Source organism: Styela clava, chromosome 14, assembly GCF_964204865.1.
Source record: "Styela clava chromosome 14, kaStyClav1.hap1.2, whole genome shotgun sequence".
NCBI lineage: Eukaryota > Metazoa > Chordata > Ascidiacea > Stolidobranchia > Styelidae > Styela > Styela clava.
Window position 1 is genome coordinate 18,615,044 of NC_135263.1, and position 19,583 is coordinate 18,634,626.

General features: G+C 35.4%; 2 protein-coding genes across 3 annotated transcripts; both read left to right on the top strand.

The window, feature by feature from the left end:
• Positions 1-233: 233 nt before the first annotated feature.
• Positions 234-10,145, top strand: LOC144432011 (1-phosphatidylinositol 4,5-bisphosphate phosphodiesterase gamma-1-like). Of its 2 annotated transcripts, XM_078120006.1 has the most exons (15): positions 234-366; positions 1,139-1,302; positions 1,550-1,759; positions 1,859-2,079; positions 4,221-4,352; positions 4,572-5,126; positions 5,501-5,597; positions 7,180-7,287; positions 7,691-7,903; positions 7,998-8,146; positions 8,262-8,376; positions 8,456-8,614; positions 8,796-8,884; positions 8,967-9,139; positions 9,461-10,145. In XM_078120006.1, exons 9-15 carry the CDS (start codon positions 7,711-7,713, stop codon positions 9,519-9,521), a joined length of 939 nt encoding a protein of 312 aa, XP_077976132.1. In that variant the 5' UTR covers positions 234-366; positions 1,139-1,302; positions 1,550-1,759; positions 1,859-2,079; positions 4,221-4,352; positions 4,572-5,126; positions 5,501-5,597; positions 7,180-7,287; positions 7,691-7,710; the 3' UTR covers positions 9,522-10,145. The 2 variants fall into 2 exon arrangements, with proteins under 2 accessions (XP_077976132.1, XP_077976133.1); XM_078120007.1 differs by lacking the exon at positions 7,180-7,287.
• Positions 10,146-10,166: 21 nt separating this feature from the next.
• Positions 10,167-13,629, top strand: LOC120336469 (uncharacterized). Its single transcript, XM_078120008.1, has 6 exons — positions 10,167-10,358; positions 11,863-11,959; positions 12,197-12,324; positions 12,904-12,991; positions 13,077-13,156; positions 13,272-13,629. The coding sequence occupies exons 1-6, from the start codon at positions 10,192-10,194 to the stop codon at positions 13,387-13,389; spliced, it is 678 nt and encodes a 225-aa protein (XP_077976134.1). The 5' UTR covers positions 10,167-10,191; the 3' UTR covers positions 13,390-13,629.
• The last annotated feature ends 5,954 nt before the right edge of the window (positions 13,630-19,583 follow it).

Genomic DNA, 19,583 nt, shown 5'->3' on the forward strand with positions numbered 1-19,583 from the left:
ATTCACTACTATAGAATTTTTCTAATTTGCGTATACTATTGTCTGACGGTAACGTACCGTATTTACTCATTGTTAGGTAAACTGCATGCAGTTAAGGCTCCGCAAATGAATATAATGCAAACAAACGGAGATTTACAAACAGTGTTACAATTCGTCACATGATCATTTTACTTGCATATATTACTTGCATGTAACACACAGCAATGAATATTGCTTGGAAAATTGTTATTTTGGTATGTTTTTGCGGGGAATTGAGATAGAAGGGGCTGTGTGTAAGGGTGGCGATACGGATCAGTGTACCTGTGATCTTGCAGATGGAAGTGGAGCAATTGATATTTCATTTGGAAATGAAGATAACACCGCTTTGTAAGTAGAAAGCAAAAATATGTATATCTAGATAAATTTTTACCGTAAATCCTTGCTATTCGATTTCTTTCATGAAATACAGAATATTTAAATCTGTTTCTGCGGCTATATCTGATAATTGAACAATCATGTCTTCGATTTTGTAAGCTCATTTTATGTGCTTACAAACGAGTTCACATGAACATAAATAGCAGTTTGATTGAGAATATGTAAACTCACGAGAAATACCTTTCAAAACGACCTATTTTTTTAATTTAGGAATGGTCTAATAACAGGGATGGCGAACCACTGACTCGCGGGTCCCAAAGTCACAAAAGACCCGAAAAGGCACGAACAAAATTTAAAAAAAAATGCTAAAATATCAGTGATAAAAATTTATAAAGCTGGCCCTAAATTAACCGTTGGATAGTCAGGGCTGCGATCTCTCATATTCAAAATGATAATTTCCGGACCAATACCTTGGCTCTGACATCGTTTATGAGTGGCGGGCAATGTATGTATGACGTAAAGAGTTACATTTTATGAACAATGTTTACAGTGTTACAAAAGCAACTATGGAAAACAATAAACCTCGTACCAAAACTAAATGAAACCGCAATATCAACCAATTCTTTGATCTATTTTTAACTAAAACATCAAAATTTATTTTCAGTGTGGTCGTGGCAGCACCGCGCGGACAGATTGAATTACCTAGCGGGATGGATTTGGCCCTCGGGCCGTTCTTCGCCCATGTCTGCCCTAGAGAGTAATCAAGTTTTCTATTTTCTTTCAGTTGACTTCTGCAATTTCTGAACTCCACTATGCTGAAAATTGGTATCATGGATCCAAAGATTGAGGCTCAATTGAGAGGCTGCTGCGAGAATATGCTGGTCCTGACGGCAGTTTTGTAATTCGAGATAGTTCAACCTTCATTGGAAATTACACTCTTTCATTTTGGTAACCTAAATAGGGCTTTCTTGCGTTCGGTATTCAGTTGATGAACTAACTATTTGTGTTGGTGGATAATAAGATAAAAAAAAAAAGCAATATTCGGAAGAACATGAAAAAAATGTCTTGACTGTCAGATATATTGTCAGATATATATGTCTTGAAATCAGATATATTTGATAATTTTATTTATGAATATTCAATATTTAGGTAATAGTCAAAAAAGGGGTTATGCAAAATTTTTGTTTTATGTCAGGTTCAAGGGAAGAGTTCATCACTGTCGAATTCATTCCCAACAACTGGTCGGAGGTTTGATAGAATATTATCTCGTATCAGAAAACCATTTCGACAGCCTTTATAGTCTTATATGTCATTATCTTCACGAGCCTCTAAAAAACGAATCGATTGGATTCGAATTGCTTCTTACTGATGCAGTACCACAGACAAATGCCCATATCAGCAAAGGGTGAGTATTGATATAACACTGGAAAATCTGATTAATTTAGTTACATCAGATGGAAGACTTGTGAATAGGTGTAAACCAGTGGTTCTCAATCTTTTTCAGTTCGCGGACCGGTAACATTTCAAAAAAAATTTTGTGGACCGGCGGACCTTCAAAACTAACCGAAAATGTCATGAAAACGAAACATGATCAAAAGAATGCAATTACTACACAAGTACAATGAAATACGCAGGAGGCTTTTCAACGAGGTTGCGATGCTGCATGTGAAAATGTCGCGTTAGCTTTGCGGGTTCCATTGCGTCATTTATTTTGGCGCAGACTAGGTACATGGGAAGCGGTACTTTTTCGCTTTTGGGAGCAATAGTGAAACCTAGCCCATATACTTTTTTATCATATATACTTCCTAGTAAAGTCTCCTTTTCGTTTTTTGCTTGTTTCTGCGTGATACATATCAATATCAACATTGCTGCAAGGTCGTATCGGGGCATGTTGTAAAGTTGAAGTAGCAGTTTCTCCCTCTGCCCTGTCAACACCACTAACTTGGTTTTCACCGCTGGGTTTCTTTTGAAGGAACTGAATAATACTTTGCTGCTGGTTTGCCCCCATTTTACTATCAAACCTCGCTAATTTATAGACCTACTTTCAAATTGCGGAACGTGCGAACTGCGAAGTTCTCAATCGGGTTCTGTACTGTGTGCTATCACAGTGGTTCCCAAACTGTGGATCGCGACCCTGGGTGGGGTCGCGTGAAGATTTTCCGGGGTCGCCCAATTTTTGTTAAACATGCGCACACAAGTGACTAGGCTTTGAAAGTAAAATTTGTGCTGGTCGGCGGGTAGGCCCGACGGTGTTACGAACGCCAATAGTATTCTCCTTTTTTTTTGATCATGTTACATCCGAATGAGTAGTTGACCTTAGTCCTTATCTTTTCATTCGTCATTAAATGCAGGCTGAACCAGTGGTCCCACCGCTGGTTCGCGGACCGGATTTTTTGCCAGGCTGCGAGAAATGATGTTGGTTGGTTTGTTATTATGTACCTGTGTAGCCGCTTGGTTATACAAAGCAAAGTTGAGTTATTTGGCGATCGGCCTCTAATTAGGTGTTTGACAAGTATAATGTATTAATTGCCAGGGCGTGTCTTGGCCTATTAATGACCTTAGGTTTCGATCAGTTGCGAAAGCGCTTTGTTAATTCGCGCGCGTGTCTTAAATCAAGGAGGCAATATGTTTTGTTCACATCGCCTCCGCCAAAAAAGGATCATTTTCGTATTGCAATATTATCGTATTTTAGACGTTTCATACATAATTTCGAAGCGTTCCAAACGGTCAAACACAAACCAACAATAAATTCTAGCACAATGAAAGGCACTTACTAAGATGTGATCCGTACTCGTTTTTCCTATTTTACTTTCATGCTCCGTTTCACTTATTATTCATGGAATTATTCATGGAGCAATCGGTAACATGTTAACATTGAACTAAAAGTAGTATCGCACGCTTTCTTACAATCTACCACGTTTTATCAAGTTAGTCTATGTTTCGCCAAGAACCTTTGTAATTCTAATCTCAGAGATGTTTACAATGTGGTTTTCATATGATTTCATGTTTTATCAAACTTTCTGAGGACTCCGCGTTTTTTCCGCGCATTGCGGGATCGTTCATATATTTTTGGGCCAATGTTCACGTCCACTTGCAGTGGATTAACAAGCACATTGTTCCCATTGAGCGAATTAAAATGAATATACTGCTTTTAGAAGTTGCTGAACGTTTATGGTAGTGGGTTCGCGAGTATCTGTAGTCTTTGATTGAGGTCGCGAAAAAAAGTTTGAAAAACCCTGTGCTATCAAACTCCTCCGTTGTGACTATACCGCCGTTATGAGGTCATAGACTTAACGAACATCCAGCCGTTCAGGGCTTTAAATGGACAGAGGACCTCTCACCAAGTTTGGTTGTTAGACGAAGACCCGTATCAATAGGATTTAAAAAATAACAAAAATGATGGACATGCCGTCAATACTTTTTATTTTGCAATTTGCTTATAATATATCTTTATTTAAATATATTTGGCGGACAAGCAGCAAGGTTGTCGCGGACCGGCACTGCTCCGCGGACCGGCGGTTGAGAACCACTGGTGTAAACGATAACTGTCTTTAGTGAGTGCATGTGAATGATATAAACTCACTGAACGTTGCAATGTGCCTGAATTTCGTTTTCTCGCCAGTGCCAAAATAACCTCGACAAGGTATACACAAATGAGTACAAATCACCTAACTACTTGGATGCAAGAGCCTGCACGAAATGTAAAAAAGCAAGAATTCACTCTCACTAGTAATTGTTTTGCGTAATGTTTGGTAAAATTCTCGCCAGTAGAATATTCGTGAACAAGTGTATAATTTTGAAAATGGTTGTCGAGCAGCCACAACTTACCACAATGCTCAAGTTAATTTCGATACATTCATGTATAGATGGTACTACGAACACCTTGATCGTTCCACCGCAGAAACTATTTTGATGCGCATGGATAAGGATGATGTATTTCTTGTTCGAAAAAGTGGTAAACGTGAACTCAACACAGTCGGTTACACCATATCTTTCAGGTTATTGTATGTTCACTAATAATTAATCATTAAAAATTCACTCGCTGTAAACTTATTTTTATTTTAGTGATTGAAAGGAGAAGAGATATTCTGTGGTTAATGTTTTAAACTTTCTCAGGGTATTAAGCCATGTTGACATAGTTTAAAAAACTTTTGAAAACTTTGCTCTTGTATCTGAACCATACATGATGATTACGAAACTTTTTTTAAAATTCTCAGAGCAAAGGGAAATGTTAAACATTGTAAAGTTGACGTAGATGGAAGATTGTACAGAATCGGGAATGGAAATTTCGAAACTTTGTGTGACATCGTCATATTTTACGGAAAGAACTCGCTTTATAAAAACACGAAGTTGAGATATCCTGTCACGAGGGAAATCATCGAAAGTTTACAAGGGAATATTTAATATCATAGGGACTATAGTTTACAATGCATATCGTGTGAAAAATTTACATGTGTCCATTTCGTTTGCAAAACGGAACAATTTTTGTGAGTTCCGATGAGAAGTACAAATTAAACCTGCGTTAGTTTTCATATATATTGGAATTAAATATAGTATAGAATATTATACAGTGGAAATGGCAAAATAAATATTTTGTTGTTTTAGGATGCAGAGCTATATGAGCAAAAAAACGGCAATTTGGTCTATGTTCAGGCAAATCCATTCACGGTAACTGTGAAATCACTTTTCGATTATCATGCCGATCGTGAAGATGAACTTTCATTTTGTAAACATGCCATAATAACGAACGTAGTAAAAGACGATTGGGGATGGTAAGATATAAGATTCTTGCTATCGTCAAATTGAAATTTGAAAGCGTTACTTACATCTGAGATCGAACAAGACCAACGCGCAGAAATACAAACGACCGTTTGGCAATTGCGTCTCAAACACTTGTTCGTACACACAATGTTAGTTAGTTTGTCTCGCGTAAATGTTCCATACAATTTTTTTTTATTTGTCCAAAACATTCTCTGATAAAAAACCCAGTATGCAGCGTGAATTACAGATCGACAGAAATCTTAATATTCTACTATATTGTCTTTAAAATATTAGGACCTCGTAACATGCGAATCGAGTTCTTATTTTATACTTGCCCTTCAACGCAATTTTTATGCGGAAAAGTAAAACCAGTTTTGAACAATAGGTGGCGCGGAGACTATGGTGGAAAAAAAGGAGCTTGGTTTCCCAGCAATTTCGTTGAGGAAATCCTATCACAAGAAACGGCAAACGAATCAGAAAATGTGGGTTTAACTCTAATTATATAATACTTACTCTCTGAAATTATGTTCAAGATACCATGCAAATGTACTAATAACAAATTTTGTGTGATTTTCCAAATGGTGGATAAGCTAGGCTGAAGTAGTTGTATATTGTAGTCTATTCAGTCTAAGTCATAAAAGTAATTCACGAAGTATTGGAAATACTTTCAACATAAAATTTGCAAAACGACGATAGACGGAAGCTAGTCTTGTCGATTAAAAACATTTGCGGAGGTAAAGCTTCTTCCGTTATTAGAAGTGTCCATAGCGCTCGTTTTGCTAAAATGTTGTTGTCAGTCTTGATTTAGGGACGACGTTTTGGGGTAAAATTGCTTAGTCTCAAGTAATGTGTCAATGGATTTAGATTTAGGACGCTTGTCCATCATGTTGCTCAGAGAACTCGTTGCTGGGCCTGTGACATGTAAGAAATTTCGCGCCATACTGCCGTTGAAAATATGGTTATCTCACCCCGATATAGTCTCCTTGGCACAGTTATGTGGCCGTCGAGTCCATATATTTATTTGCTCGGTTGTAACTTTCATGAAACTAGCCGAGTGAAGTCATATTTCGTCGATAAGAACAAATTTTCGAGCTCAGAAACTTTAGATTTGAATAGATCATGGAATTCTTCAGTAACAGGGCTGACACAAAATCTAAGATTTTCTAGTATTTTTATGTAAGTCTGACGATTTAGTATTTTAATTAGGTTGTGGATTTGCTCGGAGAGTTGCAAAAATTCAATGTTGTAGTAAATTAAACCAGTTATTTCACAGCTTTCTCACAGGCTTTTGCCCAAAGCAAATTTTCGATTCCACGAAAAAAGTATTGATATGATTGTTGCAAGCAACGCGGAAGCGGCAAAATCTTTTTGACATATGTTTCCTTTCGATAGTAATATAAGTAGATTGCGGTTGACACAAACATGTTATTCAGAAAATGTACCAGCTGGAAAAGAAATGCGAAGATTTCATTTTCGTTTGAAATGCGCGGGACATTTGTCTGATTACGATCTCGCTGCGGAAACCAACGAAAATATGCTATCCTGGATTTTCTATGTAAAAGAGGCAATTGAGAAAAACGATAGCCAGATACTATACAAACATTCTTGCTATATGAATGTAGGGCCTAGACACTAAATTATATAGCCTGCAAATCCCGCGTCCATTTCTTTCAAAATATGTTTACATTAAATTGAAGAGGATTCTTACTATACCATTACTTGTAATGGCTCTAACTAATTATACTTACAATTTGTAAGCGGTCTTGATTTTCAATATATATAATAAAGAAATAAAGATTATCTGAAATACAAATATTTGTGAGTTAAGGATAATTTTGGGAGCAAATATCCATGAATTCAAATGACCGCGAGTGTAAATGTACTTGAGTGCAAACATCTGTGGGTGCAAATGTGCTGTCATCTCTATATGTATAGTTATTATAAACTTATACTTTAATTGAGTGCTCGTAACGTTTCTTTTGAAACACGGAAACATTGATTTCGTCCGTCACTGCACTACATAAATGACGATATGGTTTAAATGTGCATATGCCTTCACTTCAGACAAAAAAAAGAAAGACATTGAGATACACAAAAGAAACGCAGTTGAAATATCCGATCTTTTAATATATTGCCAACCAGTTGCTTTTAAGGAAGAGAGATTCAATAAACGTATGTGGTCTTTCCTACACCTGTAAAAACTATATTACATAGACATACATGAAACATCCCCTGAGTCGGACTCCATTTACTCCATTAACTCGTTCCTGACTATGTATAAATAATAAAGCTTAATGTTTTAATTTAAATATAAGCAATTCAGTATTCGTCCAAAATAATATTTTCCAAAACAGTAGATGAAATGATTTTATCTAGCTTTTATATTGACGCAATAATTAAATCTGAAAAAAAGTATTTTCAGTTGGTTTTCATTTTTACATTTTAGTTTCAATTTAAAGCATTTATGCTCTGTATAGTTGTAGTCCTAAAGTGCATCTTACTGAGTGCTTTACTTTTTGCGTTTGGTAATTTTGAACATTGCCAAGTGCATTCTGTTAGACATGTTTATTTTTAGAGAATGGTTCCCCATACGAAATGTCATCTTTTCCCGAGAACAAGGCAGAAAGACTTGCAAGCCGGGAGAAAGCTCATCAATCCATTTCATACAATCAACGGCAACTTTCAAGAATATATCCAAAAGGAGCTCGAGTCGATTCGTCTAATTATAATCCGATTCCAATGTGGATCTGTGGATGTCAGCTTGTTGCGTTAAACTTTCAAACTCCCGGTAACGTATCACAGTTTTTTATTCAAAGGATTAACTATTGATTCTAAAAATAATAAAATAAAAAGTATTTCATATATAAGTATTTTCACTTCAGATAAATCAATGCAGTTAAATCAAGCGAGATTTGCTGAAAACGGCCAATGTGGATTTGTTCTCAAACCATTAATATTTTCTGACTCAAATTACAATCCGTATCTGAAAAACCATCTTCTTGACGTTGATCCACTGGTAATTAACGTACAAGTACGTATTTCATTTTTTTATATCTGTGAATAATTTTTAATATTCCAACAAATATTATAATTTTTTTGTTTGTCTTCGATGTGAAGCACATTTAAAAGAGGATGATTTGTTATAGATTATTGCAGGACGACATTTGCCAAAGTCTGGGCGAGGTATATCTTGTCTATTTGTTGAAGTCGAAATATTAGGATGTGAATACGACTGTCAGAAATTTAAAACAGCAAAACAAGGCAAGAAAAATATGTGTTTTGTTTAAAAGGATGTGCCTCATACAAAATCATCGACTTTAATAAAAGTATTTTTACACAGATGAAAATGGGTTAAATCCGGTATTTCAAGAATCATTCGAGTTTGCAATTCACTGCCCAGTGCAGTCTTTAATACGGTTTGCAGTTTTTGATCAAGATATGTTTGGATATCCCAATCTTATAGCTCAGTGTACCTTGCCAGTGCGTTGTCTAAGAACAGGTTGGTAAATGGGCAAATAAGGTTATTTGTCATAATTTTTTCTATGAAGAATTCCATTCCCTTGGCAAATTTCTATCAAAACCAGAGTGTACACGTGTCTTGTTAACTGCAGAACAAACTAACATGCTGGTTTGAAAAATTATATTGATATTTTCTAATTTCTCTATTCTATTGTTTTCAGGATTTAGATCGGTGCCATTAAAAAACCTTTTCAGTGAAGAATTAGAATTGGCGTCGTTATTGGTTCACATTGCAATAAGAAATTTGAAGGTGAACATTTACGAACGCACGTTCTGATTTTAGTACCTCAAATTGAAAATTCTAAACTGACATTTTTTATTCTAACGTTCAGAAAGAAGATGAAGAGTTATACAATACTGTTGGGGAATTGCGTGAAGTAAGTAAAGAGCTACAGCAAAGTCTTTCGGCACTTGACCCAAGCAGTGAAGATTTTCAAATACTGAACAAACAACTTTGTGAAATACAGAAACGTATTTTTTCAGCAACCGAGCAAATGAAAAAAAGGTTTTGAAGCCGTTCCTCTTTCAATTTATTTATTATAACTACATAGATGCATAAGGAAAATTATATGCATGTATACAAATAAAATCTGTTGCATTGAACTGGAAATAATTTTTGCTTCGGAGTATGCACGTATGCACGTGCCATGCATATGTTGTTAATACGCCTTTCTATACTCATTTTCGTCAATTGAATTGAAATAAAACAGTATTAGTAGTCATTACATAGCCATTTTAGAAGAAGTAATCGAACAGAAGTAATCTCCTTTTCGGCATAATAATCGATTTTATTCAACTTCTATGTGATCATATTTTTTCATTTCAGAAACATCGAACAGTTTCGTTCTCATCGTTCTAATCCGAAAGTTCAAAATACAACACGGTAACGATATGAACCTTCACTGAAGTCGCCAGTTGATGATCAAGTTTGCGACTGTTTTTCGATGTTGCAATTTTCAAAACTCGTATTTACAGTATGACAAATGACATTTGAACATAGTCTACTCAAGTTTTGCCATTTTCTTTTTCATTCACGCGCAGTACTCACTCAGGAGTAAGGGAGCAAGGTATGGGATATGAATGAAGTGCCAAGATTTATTGAAAATATATATTAATTATATCAGTTCATGACACGAGACTTGAAAACTGTTTGGATAAAAATGATCATGGAAACAACTATAAGCTATAATCAGTTGATTATATGTTTCATACGTTATGGGTGAAAGTGTTGTGGACGTTTGAAGTTATTTTAATCCGTTCGCTGGTTCTTTACGTTCTTTACGACTAAGGGTCTCCTGTTTACGCCCCGGAAAACATTATTTAAACAGAACATTTAAACTCGGGCTTGTCAGTATGACTTATCGAGTTGGTACTTTGCCCACGACTAGACTAATCTTTGCTAAACCACTAAGAATGCGTTTGTTTATCAAACCGCAATTCAATTAAACATCGCTGAATAATGAAACGAACAGCAAACAAAACTGTTACATAAGAGATTTTAGTTGATTTGAATTTCATGTAGTTTGTGGATGAATTTTAAAGTGATTTTTACTTAAAATGCATTTGAAAGAAAATGTTGCCACCGTTCTTGTTATTTTTTGTTGCGGACTTGGGCTTACACAGACCATATGCAAAAACAATGACAAAGATACTTGTAAATGTGATTTAGTTAACGGGTCCGGAGTTATTGATATCACGTTTGGAAATACAAATCGGACGGCGTTGTAAGTAAGACTTTATTTTTTACTAAGCCTAAGATTATAGTTATATATCTTGGATATATATATACCATGGATCAATAGACAGCCTATAACTTAGCGAATCCAGGTTTACTATTTAGGTTGAGAAGTGGGTACTCCCGTAGGGTGTGTACCCGGTTAGGGTTGGGTCATAATTTCATTCCGATTTTCTTTATTTTAGTTCTATTACGAGTTCGGGCACTGTCTGTGTTGGCCAAGTGAATATACCACATGTCCATAGGTTTCAGTCCCTTTACACAACTTGATCTAAAGAAGTCGAACAAAATTAGAAACCTCCATATTGGTACACACACTTCTGGAGCGCCGAAATCTGATCTCAAAATCCGGAACGCTTCCTCATTGTATTATAATATCGTCACGCTAATAACCGAATTGCGTAAATCATTTTTTGCAGTTTTGAGAAAAACGTAAAAAACTTCCTAACGATATTGTTATGCCCTCGAGAGTCAATAATTTGCCATGATTCAATTTTTTGATCGTAGCCAAATTTAAGTTAATTTGTATGACGCAGTTAAGTGACGTCATAATGGCGCACTGTGACTTAGGCAGAAATCTGTCTATGACTTGGGGACACACGCAATTTTGCAACTTTACTATATTCACCAGTCCTGAAAACTTAACATTCTAAAAACGAATGTAATTCTCAGTATCTGCAATGTCTAATCCCCAAAACAGCTAATCAGTTTCAATTACATTATTTTTTATGTTTAAAAATATATATTTCATCAATATAACACCTTCTGCACACCCACCGAAATAAGACTAAGATTAAATATAAAGAATAAAACAGCAATGCATCCAATATAAAAGCCAACCAAGGTGAGTTGGACTCGGACAGTGAATATCACAAGTGCACGTCTTCCTATACTGTAGTATTAATTCAAATTAATTTGCGCTAAGCCAGAATCCGAGATGCAAAAACACGAAAATACTTCGCCGAGGTAATTTTGTCTTTGTGACGTCACAATAATGATAATTCATTATGACGAAACAATTGCATAAATGTGCATGTCATACTAAATCTCCTTTTTTATGGGTTTCGGAATTCTTAAAATAAAATCTGAGTTAACAGGCAGGTGCGCAGCATTACATAAATACCTATTTTATAAAAAAAACTCAAAATCGCCAAAAATGACTTACGCAATTCAGTTATTAGCGTGACGATATGCTGTTAGTCTACAAAAGCTTTTTATCTACAGAGCCTTCGATACACTTCTGACAACATTGAAGTTCCAGTGTAAAAAGTCCAGTGATCTTTTACAAAGGAGGCTATTCGAATCCATTACCCCTTCTAACCGACTGCAAGACGCTTTGTTATTTTTGGTTCTTTCTACGCACTTTTTGGATCTTGTTTGCTGGCTATGTTGTCAAAAAAACTGTATTACGCAGAATCATGCAATATTCTAACTAACATACAAAGTGTACGGATGTATTAAAACAGGAGCATTTTACAAATATTTACCTTTAGATATCACAGACCAAATCCACACGGAGGTCCTTATGTCTACGAGTATAATCCTTGTTACGAATTCACGTCTATCGAGGGTTCAGTATCTGGACTTGCGGTAAGGCCAAATGTTAAGTTTAATAATCTTCTTTACGTTATACGGATGTTAATTTTATTATCTGATAAGAAAAAATCGTTTTCAGAAGTAGCCATTTTGGCGATAGTAACATTAGTGGCTTATAAAAATTGAACCGGATATTTTTAAATTTTTATGACGATATTGCACAGACGCTCCAGTATCGGGAGTTACATTTACTCATTGTACGTGCCTCAGTAATTTATTATTATATTTCAGACCATCATGTATAGCGAATATCTGCATAATTATTATGATCTTGGTAAACAAAAAAACAGTACTTGGAAACTTGACAAAAACGGATCTCTGGTTGTGTTTTACACGTCGAACCAGTATGTAAGCATTTTGTAAGTATAGTTTCAGTTCTATACCCACAAGTATATATGCGGTGTTGAAGAGAACTTGGTCGGATCAAAAAAATATATTTCATTAGTGTCGTGTTGATGAAATGTCAATATTGAAAACATATTCAATTTGCTATAAATCCAGCTGTAAAGAATTGTAAGTTATTCAGGTTATATTTGTGTGAGTGTACAAGACTTCAGAATCAGATAGAATAGATAGCAGAAAAAAGGTATATATATATATAAAGATAGTCTCTCGTAAATCAAACCAACATCTATGAAATTTTTATGTTGGTCATAAAAAGTAAGATTATGATTTTGCATACACGTAAAACCGCGAGGCACCAAATATCGCAAAGTAGGAATTGTTTTTTGAAATATCGCTTTGTGTAATTCGCCCGTGAAGAGAAATGGTCTCACACTTCCAGCATATTGCGACTCGGATCAATGAAGTAAATTCCAGTATATCGCTTAATAAATCTTAGATATCTTTTATTTATCTATGTCTTTGTAATCCTATCAATACAAAAAAGCATCAATGATATGATCATATTTAGTACATAAATATATTTTTATATCAAGAACATCCACGGTGAAGATTGTGTGTGATCCACAGGCCCGCATTAACAACATCACAGCACTGGGTTTTGATTCAACAATCGCCAATCACGTGAGTAGAAAATTTGGTGCGGAGTTTGGTGGTAAATTTACATAAAGAGGCATAACATAAATAAATCACGTATTTCAATTTACAGAACTTCATACTTTCTGGGCCTGCATTATGCCCGAGAAAAGAATACGGAGTGATGGGCGTAGGATACTTTTCAATAGTTGGGTAAATTATAATTTACATCCATAATGGTCAAAATAGGCCACAAAAACTTTGAAGAAGGAATCTATGTTATGTTTTGTCGTTATTAAAATGTTCTTATATTTATTTTTATCTTCAGAGCAATTGTTTTATTATCCATTTACATGGTTGCTCGTCTCTCACGCAACAACGCAAATGCAGATGAAAGCAGCAATGATTTTGCAACAGATGGAAATTCTTGGTTCTCCTCTCTATGAGAAGGAGATATCCGAAACATGTCATCAAATTCATTCTATTACGTGCACTTTCATAACAATATAATATGAAAGTTCGGGTTTTGAATATTCTAATTCTCTTTAATTAATATGTAAAATCTCACAATGTACGTTCTCTAATGAAACAACTGCTTGAGTTGTGACCAACTGTCCTTTAATACTAGGCTTGCTTACTTTAGCTATTCATTAGTATTTTCATCTTATTAAATATTTTTTGATTGAAGCATATATATATTTTGTTTTGAAATATTTAATTTTAAGTAAGTCGGGAATTATGTAATAGGCAGTTCATTCCATGTCGATCAATATGCAGAAGTATGAATTTATTGGTGACAGTAGAGATTTCACCAACGCAAATATATATATATACCTCTAATTGCTGCATTGCGGTCACATGCTATTTTTCGCTGCAGTTGGGCTACTTGTTTTCTGTTGCATATAGTGAGCTACTCACAGCGTTATTTTTAGCGGTTTCAATAAAAATGGTATGACAAAATTTAACGCACGTAATACAGTTCGTTTAAAATATAGTTGAGTTGGTGCCCAATCGTCGCCGCCCAATTCCGAGAGACTACTTTTTTTATCCTAATTTCGGGAATGAGGAACATCATTGGATAAGGTCGACATTGCACAAGGAATATATATATATATAGAGAGAGAGACTGGCTATTTAATCATTATTCATTATTAAAAACGTTCGCGCTTCCCCTAAATGCTTTGCTTGTAAGGTAAATTATTCACAGTGTACAATTTGTACCCTAAAAGAGCCAAGATCAGTAGTTTTTGAATGTTTAGGGCGTGTTTCAATAAATGTCCCCGAATTACCAAGAAAACGTAAATGAGCGTGGCTTTGCAAAAGTTTTCTCACCACAGAAGGCACGAGGCCACTGCCCATCTCGTTGAATATATTTGTGAAAATTCCAAATACTTTCTAATATATTTAATGAAAACCAATGATGTTAATACCAATCATTGGTATTTCAGAGACACATAAAACGATACTTGATGAGATTGAATTATTAGAAAAGGAATTGAGAATGTTGAAGTTCGCAAATAAATGGGGTTAGAAAACAAATTATCGCATATCGAAGTTACTATAAGGTTTCATCGATAATCTCAATTTTGTGCGTTCGATGTCGTTTTTTTGTTGTATTCAAATATATTTGACTATAATAAGTGTATTACACGTGCTTTACATTACTTTTAGGCAAAAAAAAAACTAGAAATTATTGATTCATGATGGTGAGGGTCTCGAAATCGCCATAATTATTAAGCTGTCTTGCGATAATTTATTGTATTAGCACCACCATTAAATCGAACCATCACCTGAATAATTAACCGTTCTTTAAAATGAAATATATTCTTTCAAATATAGTTACCATTTTTAGAAGACTTTTACCATTACAAGAAACTTTTCCCAATAAATGCAATATTTCGTGTTCTGATGACCGTAAGTTGCATAATTATATAATTGAAACTGGAGAACAAAGGGAATGAGGGTGGAAAACGAAATAACTCGGCATCGTCAGGAGTGACTCAGACTTGCCGTACATAACCGTGTTCTAATTCCTACGTTGCCACAAGTCTCAGCAACAAGTTGTACCCCATTTGTTTAATTAGGAATATTAATATAAATCAGTACATAAACATTTTTTTTTATTTAGTTGGAAATCTTGGGGATAATACAGGGCTTGGCATTTCGTTTCCGAGATAATATAGCGAAGAGTTTATGTTACGTCTGTTACTCGTGAAAAATGATTAGGGTGCTCGCTGCACATGAAGTCTGTGCATTCCTTCTATAATATGCAGTCAGAGCAAAGAGTGTGTGTTTGTATAAGCAAATGTACTGAAAGCAAGGTTACGCGCATCCCTCAAAAATATAGAAAATAATCTCTGAGCAAAGTTACAGGAAACAAATAAAGTTGAGATAACTACTGATACTACACTGTTTTTGCACTTTTTGGCAAGGTTTATAATGCGTTTTGACGGTGTTTCATTGTTTTCACACAATTTAGCAAGATAATCACGGCGTAGAAATAAGAATTGCTATTAGTTAGGACTGCAACACGAAATAAAAACTTCATCCCAAAACTTAGATTTTGAAATGTTTGTTTGTCGAATACAAAATTTATCACGATCGTAAAATTTGAATTATTCGTTTGCTGAATATGAAAATATATACAAAACGTCAAATTCCAAAACTTTGTTTGCCGAATATGATACATATTCTTTACAGCTATTTGCAAGTTCACGAAATGTTTTGTTTCTGCACTTTACATCGTTCAAAAGAATATGAGACAAAATAAGCATATGGTTTGCCTTGAAGTGGTGGAAGTAACGGTGTCGTAGCAATTGTGTTCATCAGACATTGGGTAAAAATTACTAACATGGCGCAACATAGGGCAAAATTGTGATGACGTCATTATCACACGAAGAAACGAATCTCATACAGCACACCGGGATATTTGAAATAAATAAAAGTAAATGTTTTCTAGCGGAAAGTTTAGTATTTTAGCACTGAAAATTTCAAAGCGATTCCTCCAGTAATCAAAGAGAAAGGCGTTTTTTCTGTTACAAAGAACAACAACAACATAATAACAAAACGAACGTTATGTCCACTAACGTGTCCAATAATGCAGATTGCAGCCAGCCTTGCACATAGGATACGACGTCAAAATATATGACGTGAAAAAGTGAACACATAAAAGTTTGACAAGCCCTAGCGGTCTAGATTCACGTTGGATGGATTTGTATATTTGAAGATTGAAAATGTAGTTATGATAAGTCTCCGCGGTCATTTTCTCACGGTGTTTCGTATTTCCACTCTGAACAAGGCTTTATGGAAACTGTAACTCTTACGTAAAAATCTAGAACTTGCGGCTTTGGTAGGAATATACTGGGAATATACTGCTAGATCAAGCATAATTCAAACCTAAAATACTTCCACAACAGCCGTGTATACAGGCAGGATGTGTGGTAACTACATATGCGTGTTATTTGGGTTTTTAAAAAAACTCGAATTCTTCTCAAGATCCACTGCATATTTTAATTTGTCTCCTGTTCATTTTCATCGGTTCATATATCACTCGATTCTTCACTTTTACGCTGTAAATTGAGCAAGTTGACATTCGAGATGTCTATTTTTATTATCTCCACGTTTTGCCAACGGATAAAATTACTTACCTAGAATTAAAAGAAAAATTGGTGATTGGACAACTATTTTGATTTATAAGTTTACGGCAGACAATACTTCCCACTATAGTACACTTTAATTACTCATTGATTTTGAGATGTGTTTAACAACTGATTCATTTCAGCATTTTAACCCATTTTTCTTATATGTGTGATAACTATGATAAAAATACATTCGGGTATTATCGATTGTTTGAGCAAAAATTTATTTAATCTTAAAAGTATTCTAATATATTAGGAGGAAGTAAAAATCTACCACGAAGGGTTAATTCATACTTTAGAAAGGATACCTTAGTCCATATTATGCACCATTTTTACGGCGATGAACGAGATCCGTCAAAGACTTAGGCTGAAGCGAAATGTTAACAGGAAAACATGTTTCTGCCTGTGGGCCCAAACCACTTTGCGGGGACCGTTTGCAAACGCGATGACCACTACACTATGGAAAGACATCAGGATCGGTTTTAAGCCGATTCGACAAACCACGGGTTTATGCGTTTCTCTATGTAGAAGTCAGCACGTTCGCCTAACACGCGAACAATTATTGTTAAGTCTCCCAAGAGTATTGTTCATTATAAAATGACCCACAGGCGTATACGTTTCTGTAGTGTAGTGGTCATCACGTTTGCTTTACAAACGGCCCCGAACGCGAACGGTCCGCATCGTTTTAAAATTAGTATTTATCTAGTAGTTAGTGTTGGGAATTATTTGAAAATTAGAATTTCTAGCGCAATCTCCTTTTTTAACTTTGAGTGGTAGCGAGGGTGATTATTTTTTGCCCTAAAATCCGAAATTTTAAAACGAACCATTTTATGGCATTCAAAGTAAGACACAAAGTGGTAAGGACGTCTCTTTCAACATTATTTTGCTCTATTCTAGAGCTATTCACTGATAATTGGCCGTTTTGGGGCTTACTATCAATTCATCCTCCAAATTAATCATCCGATTTGGCAAAAATGCGCAATTGTATAGCCTAAAGAACTCCGCGGTGAAGTAAGTCTATAAAAGGGATTTTGACGTAACGTTAAAAGCATCCGTAATACGTCATATAAATAAAAATTGGGTTGCCAAATTTTGCGCTGGCTACGCTCTTACCGATGTAAATAAAAAAGTCAATTATTACTGAAAACATCAATTCTTATCGATACTTGGAAGTATAAGATTGGGATTTGAAATTTGAAATTTGGGAAAACAAAAATGGAAAAAGTTCACACATTCATTTCTTGTAGAAACTAAGCATAAAGAACAGACAGGCTATAAATGGGATGTTTTGTACAAAGCTTCCACCAACGCAAAATGAGAAAATTAGTAAGTATTCAGTTAGAAATGCATATTTCATTCCGAACCATTTGGATAATTATAAATTTTTGATTTAAAGCATGGCAGGATTGTTTCTATCAAATCTTACATTTTATGTATTAGTGGCGGAGGCTTTGTACAAAAGATTCAATGAGAGTTCCCATAAGATTTGATAGCACGATCATGAATATTTTGCTATTTCGTAAAGTGAGAGATCTTTTGAACCACGTTGGTAGAGAAATAAATGTATCAGTATTTATATTCGACATATAAATGCGAAATGTATCTTGTATTACAGGCGGAGAAATTGTTTGCAATCCAATCGGTGAAGAATTAATTAATCTGACGGGCACAGCCACAAGGCAAACCAGCCTTCCTTTAATTTCATTTATTTTTATGCTCTGTCTGCTTTCTGCCACTAACCCTATCCTTTTTACACTAACACCTATCTGAGTACCACGCCCTTTTGCCAGGTTACCAGTCCGTGTGGGTTATAAGATTAGTAAATCGGGTATGCTGTCCAGTTAGTCTAGTTATCAAACATGGAATCATTTATTGATGCAATCCAGTGGTTTTGAGGTGTTTTTTTTGTGAAGCATAATCCCAGTGGAACATTTAAGAGGCCCGAGAAATCCAATAGTGCGATAGTTTAGTTGTTTGAATAGTCGGCTACATATAGCAAATATAATACTGAAGACACAAAATTATTTTTTATTCAAGTGTCGCAAGTTTTATAATAGTAGCGAATCTGAAAGGATTACAAGTTGGGTCGCGCGAGACTAACTTACTATACGTCCAACATGTGGTTGACTAAGTCGAGTATATCATGTATTTTATAGTCTTTCTTGGCAGTTTAGTGTGGTGACCTGTAACTTGGTTCAGATACCGGTCTCCTTTATTTCTGAGTGAATGCGCGTGATGTTACCAAGTTAGTTTTTTTTTAGCTCATTCTCTCATTGGACACTGAATACAAATGGATCTTTTATAAGTCAGTGTATTAAATATGCATTATCCAACTGGAGATCCAGAGTCCAGACCTCAGTGGTGCTTATATGAAGTTTATGTTTACCCTAAGCTAAACCCATTTAGGCACAAGTAAGCTTTACTTACTGCTTCAAGTTGGAATGGGCCGGAATCGATTCTCTTATGTTCTTCCTTAGCTTGGAAAATTTGGAGAGAGCCTTCAAATGATCAATGAAATTGTGCATGAATTAACGAAATCCGGCAGTCGATGTTATGGTTGACACGAATCATCCAACTGAGCCAAGTCGGGCCAATTTTCGTGCCAGTAAAATCTAGGCTAGCCCTACTCGCGGCCAAAGTTATGAAGTTGAGTCCTAGTTTTTTGAAGCTGATGACTTTGTAAATGTTTAATCCATGGCTGCAAAAATTATATACCATGAGATTTTTTCCGCCGGCAGTGGGAAAGCTTTAATAAGCCTATAAGTTTAGGTATGTTTAACACAATTCTGGTAGTGTTAGCGACGCATCTTTGGTGTTCCACGAGATGGCATAAAAAGTGCAAGTGTTCCGTGGCGAAAAAAGTTTGGGAAATGCTGGCTTGGGGTATGGGGAGCGGGAGGAAGCTGCCAGCAATCCTCTGGTACTAAATTATCCCCTACGGGATTTGAACCTGTAATCTTAGGATATAAATCAAGCGTTTTCCTAAGGCTTAGCACGATGTG

Bases quoted from the DNA above. Each gene is read 5' to 3' on its own strand.
- LOC144432011 (XM_078120006.1), top strand. From the start codon at position 7,711: ATGTCATCTTTTCCCGAGAACAAGGCAGAAAGACTTGCAAGCCGGGAG. The intron at 8,147-8,261 runs GTACGTATTTCA...GATTTGTTATAG, and splicing joins CACTGGTAATTAACGTACAA to ATTATTGCAGGACGACATTT. The intron at 9,140-9,460 runs GTTTTGAAGCCG...TTTTCATTTCAG, and splicing joins ACCGAGCAAATGAAAAAAAG to AAACATCGAACAGTTTCGTT.
- LOC120336469 (XM_078120008.1), top strand. From the start codon at position 10,192: ATGCATTTGAAAGAAAATGTTGCCACCGTTCTTGTTATTTTTTGTTGC. The intron at 10,359-11,862 runs GTAAGTAAGACT...ATTTACCTTTAG, and splicing joins AATACAAATCGGACGGCGTT to ATATCACAGACCAAATCCAC. The intron at 13,157-13,271 runs GTAAATTATAAT...TTTTATCTTCAG, and splicing joins GGATACTTTTCAATAGTTGG to AGCAATTGTTTTATTATCCA.